Here is a 4,967-nt window from a genome sequence, read left to right on the forward strand (position 1 = left end):
CAGAACTTTTTTTCTGGTGTTGCATCATGTATTCAATAACCCTCTAAGATTCCTAGAGGAAAGTGAACATTTAATAAACTCCTGAGGTCTTCTTTGCCCTTGGGTCTTAAGGAGAGTTTACTTATAGTGCTTATTTTAATTTTTTTGGATAATGGATTGTTTTTTCTATTTCTTAAATATGTGTAGTGGGATTGAGAACAGGGATTGGGATTCATTAGAGTTGCTCTGGGCCATGGAAATTTCTCAGTGTAAACAGACAGATGAGGCACTGTCATTGTTGAGTCTTAGCCAAGGGTGAGCAAGTCCTCACTGATGTGTGTGCACACACTCACAAAAACGCACAGGCGTATGTACAGGGGTTTTAGTGAAGAAGATGTACTTCTGCCTTTGCATTTTGGTTTCTTAAGTTCTCCAGAGGTTTTCAGCCCTGAACACTGAACAGAAAACATAACTCATCTGCTGACACTTGAATTTATCCAAATAGAGACCTATTTTTTTGGATAGAAAATTTGCCATACTTAATATATAAAAGCCCCTAGAAAAGTTGCCACACAAAGTTTTTTTAGTCTTTAACGAATAACCTACATTGTGTGACTTGTGATTGTCTAAAACCTCATCAAGGTCTCTTGACCCTCTATGTTGTTATGACCATCAGAATTTCCTCCTTCAGATCCAGTAATGCGGGTTAACATACTGCGTTTAAAGTGCAGGACAAAAATGTGATGCCGTGGAAAGTTGCTGCATTGAGCCATGAAGGTCCACTGTTTTATTAGAGTAACTGATCTTACCAAAACAATACTTTTCAGGTCCCTTTCAAAGTCATCACTCAAATGTCAGATTATTCTATTTAAAACTGGAATCTGTAAACTTTGCCTTTTCTATCCCTGTCCCTCACATTCCTTTTTCTCATATAACTTTTCATATTACAAGTTTTACCTCTTTCTTTCACATATTTTCTGTCTTTTCCCACTTGAATAAAAGCCCTATGAGGGCAGGAATCACTTTGTGTTTTTTTTTATTTTTTATTTTTTTAAATTTTTTATAAACATATAATATATTTTTATCCCCAGGGGTACAGGTCTGTGAATTGCCAGGTTTACACACTTCATAGCACTCACTATAGCACATACCCTCCCCAATGTCCATAACCCCACCCCCCTTCTCCCAACCCTCCTCCCCCCAGCAACCAACAGATGAATGGATAAAGAAGATGTGGTATATATACACAATGGAATACTATGCAGCCATCAAAAGAAATGAAATCTTGCCATTTGCGATGACGTGGATGGAACTAGAGGGTATCATGTTTAGCGAAATAAGTCAATCGGAGAAAGACAACTATCATATGATCTCCCTGATATGAGGAAGTGGAGATGCAACATGGGGGGTTAAGGGGATAGGAGAAGAATAAATGAAACAAGATGGGATTGGGAGGGAGACAAACCATAAGTGACTCTTAATCTCACTTTGTGTTTTTTCACTGAAGAAATCGATGGGCCTCGGAAGAGTTTCAGGGATGGGGTAGATGTTCAGTTGGTAGGTGTTCAAAGAATGGCATCCTTGTTCAAAGTCTCTCATCAACTCTCCATTATCTGACATACTGGCTGAAGAATCTGTTCTCTGCCTTTAGGTCTTCATAGAAGCTGTTATTAGTTATTGGGCAAGTATTTGCTTTTAATAACAAAGCTTAAAATGAAGGATCAAGTAGTGGAGAAAATTTCTTTATTTTTAAGCTTGGTGAAGGTGCAAATAATTCTTGGTATATATTGGATGTGCCTGAAATAATGAATATCCTTCTCTAAAGTCTGATTCCCCTAATATTACCTTTCCTTATTTTAACACTTCCTACATTCCCTTAAAGTTATATATGAATTTGTTTTTATCTATAGAGTCTTGTGAGATCCCAGTAAGTAAAAATCCTGTTTCAGAGATTTTGCTGTCACTTAGAGGGAGGTAGCGTGCTTAGTGATTAAGACTAAGAAGGTTAGAATTGGACAGAGAGGGTCTGACTCAAGATTCTGGAAGCTGTGCACCTCTCACTTTAAAGGAGAGATTAGTAGGTCTAACTTATAAGGCTGTTTTGAGGAATAAGCAAAGTACTATTTTTTTGTGCATTGTTTTAGAAACTTGGTTTTGGTACTAAGGGTACTGGATCCATACTGTTTGGTACACAGAAGTGCTCAATACAGGGAAGCAAGTACTATTTTTCCCCATAAGGCTTTGTTGTTAATTGTGTTTACAAAGATGCAAGCAGAATGAAAGGCTCGGTCACAGTAAGCCACAACCGGCATTATCAAGGGTGTAAACAAATTCTCTTCTTCCTTAGGGAAGGGGGGTCTCTGGAGCAATGATCCTGAGGGAGTCTCTGTAAGTACATCCCTGAGATCTCTAATCCAGAATAAAACTCCTTAGTCTCCTGTTATTCGTGGGCATTAGGAAAGGATGCTGTCTCATGCCTAGTATTTGGAGACTTGAGCCAAAGTCACAATCAGATCAAGTTCAGCTCAGCAAGACAATTAGAGGTTTTGATTCTCAAAGTAGAGAAGCAGAAGCAGAGGGTCTGAGCTCTGAGTTGTCACTTTCTGTTCACTGGGGCCATTTGGGTGTCCATGAAAGAGTCAGATGAGAGCCAGTGGAGAACAGCACTGTGACTGGAAGCAGAAGGAGGTGAGTGCCCGCCTGACCTGGTCTGTCCTGTAGCAGAGGGGGTAAAAGCTCAAACCCCGGGACCCGGACCACCCGAGTTCACCTTCTACTGTAACTTAGCAGCACCAGGACTGGTGCAAGTCACCTAGGTCCAGGGTCCTCATCTGTGAAATGGGGATACTCACAATGCCACACAGTGTTTAGAACAGCGCCTATCCCATAGCTAGTACTCAGTAAATGTTCCTATCCTCCTCTTCTTTATGTCACTCCCTGCACTTCTGTGGTGTGTAGACTTCTCTCTCTCTGTCTCAGTGACTTGTTTCTTTTTCCCTTACAGACCCTCCTAGAGGACAATGGCTGCAGATAACGCCTCCTCTGTGACAGAGTTTGTCCTCGCAGGCTTAACAGATGAGCCAGAACTCCAGATGTCCCTCTTCTTCCTGTTTCTAGGTTTCTATGTGGTCACGGTGGTGGGGAACCTGGGCCTGCTAACCCTGATTGGGCTGAATTCTCACCTTCATATTCCCATGTACTTTTTCCTCCTCAACTTGTCCTTCATATATTTTAGTTATTCCACTACTCTCACCCCTAAAATGCTCATGGGTTTTGTCTCCAAGAAGAACATCATTTCCTATGCAGGGTGTATGACTCAGTTTTTTCTTTTCTGCTTCTTTGTCTTTTCTGAATCCTACATCTTGTCGGCGATGGCATATGACCGTTATGTCGCCATCTGTAAACCATTGCTGTACACAGTCACCATGTCTCCTCAGGTGTTTTTCCTCCTTTTGTTGGGTGTTTATGGGATGGGGGTGTTTGGGGCTGTGGCCCATATGGGAAACCTAATGTTTATAACCTTTTGTGCTGACAACCTTGTCAATCACTATATGTGCGATATCATTCCCCTCCTTGAGCTCTCCTGCAATAGCTCTTATATAAATTTGCTGGTGGTCTTTATTGTTGTGACCATTGGCATTGGGGTGCCCATTGTGACCATTTTCATCTCTTATGGTTTCATTCTTTCTAGTATTCTCCATATTAGTTCTACTGAGGGCAGATCCAAAGCCTTCAGTACCTGCAATTCCCATATAATTGTGGTATCTCTTTTCTTTGGATCCAGAGCTTTTATGTACCTCAAACCACTTTCTATTTTACCCCTTGACCAGGAGAAGGTGTCTTCTGTATTCTACACTGCTGTGGTGCCCATGTTCAACCCATTAATCTATAATCTGAGGAACAAGGATGTCAAAATTGCCCTGAAGAGAACCTTAGGCAGAAAAATCTTCTCTTGAAAATGACTGAGAAAGGAGATCCAAAGTTTTGTTTATCAGAGTGTTTCTTTTTCTCTTCTATGAGGGAAACAAATGCCAGTGCTTGTTCTCCTATTCTTAGAGGAAAAATTTTAAATTTTATGTTCTTAAGCATAAGTATTCTCTCTACTCCTTATTCCACCCTAACTATTCTAATCATTTTATAAAAATAGTTTCCACAGTCATAGATGGTTACTTTTGAAGAGGCCTAAGAAATAATTTAATCTAGCCCTTCATGTGATGCATTACACACAGGAGACTCATAAATATTTTGTAGGTCACCCAGGGCACACATGGACCTCATGCCAGAGCTGGGACTGGCATCTGAGCCCCTGAATTCTAATCCACTCTGCTCTTCTTTCTTTTAGTCACACTATTGTGATGCACCTTTTTCCTGGCAGATTTCATTTCCAAGGTTTTTATTTTTATTTTTGCATTTAAAGCAATCTCATCTATTTATAGTGATGTCATGCAACTTTTCAAGAGTTAATCTTTGGAACACTATTTTTGCAACAATGTTGGAGGTGAAAAATGTAATTTGATCTAGCAAAATGCTAGAAATTTTAAGGTTTTTTGGTGGGAATTAAATTTCCATAGAGAATCAAGCATGATATCCACTGAGGTGGTGTGCAGAGCTGTAAGGATGCAGGGGAAGTTATTAGATATTCTAAGGAGAGATGTACAGATTTAAGGGAGTTAAAAATGTTGGATACAAGCTTACTCGTTATTTACAGACTAATAAGGTAGGAATTGGAGACTTACTTCAAGTGTCTGAATGATGTAACTGAGTAACAGATAGTTTTGGGTAGACGTGGGTCATTAGAGTAGTACCAACCAACTATGTATCAGGAAGGTAGCTGCCATTGTATTTTAAGGCATTGTAAATAGCTATGATTTTTTTAGTGGGACAGCATAAGGGTAAGGCAAAGAGATGGTGGAGTCAAGACAGGTCATATACTCACAGTATTAGGTAAATGGAGGCACAGCTTACATAAAGAAACAGAAGAACAATTT

General features: G+C 39.9%; 1 protein-coding gene across 1 annotated transcript; it reads left to right on the forward strand.

Annotated features, from left to right (window-relative positions):
* Positions 1-2,999: 2,999 nt before the first annotated feature.
* LOC111153857 (olfactory receptor 8B12-like) lies at positions 3,000-3,935 on the forward strand. Its single transcript, XM_022513125.1, has one exon. The coding sequence runs from the start codon at positions 3,000-3,002 to the stop codon at positions 3,933-3,935; it is 936 nt and encodes a 311-aa protein (XP_022368833.1).
* The last annotated feature ends 1,032 nt before the right edge of the window (positions 3,936-4,967 follow it).

This window comes from Enhydra lutris, unplaced genomic scaffold (assembly GCF_002288905.1).
Source record: "Enhydra lutris kenyoni isolate GAN:26980312 unplaced genomic scaffold, ASM228890v2 scaffoldscaffold34, whole genome shotgun sequence".
Lineage (NCBI taxonomy): Eukaryota > Metazoa > Chordata > Mammalia > Carnivora > Mustelidae > Enhydra > Enhydra lutris.

Coding starts and splice junctions, on each gene's coding strand:
- LOC111153857 (XM_022513125.1), top strand. CDS start 3,000: ATGGCTGCAGATAACGCCTCCTCTGTGACAGAGTTTGTCCTCGCAGGC.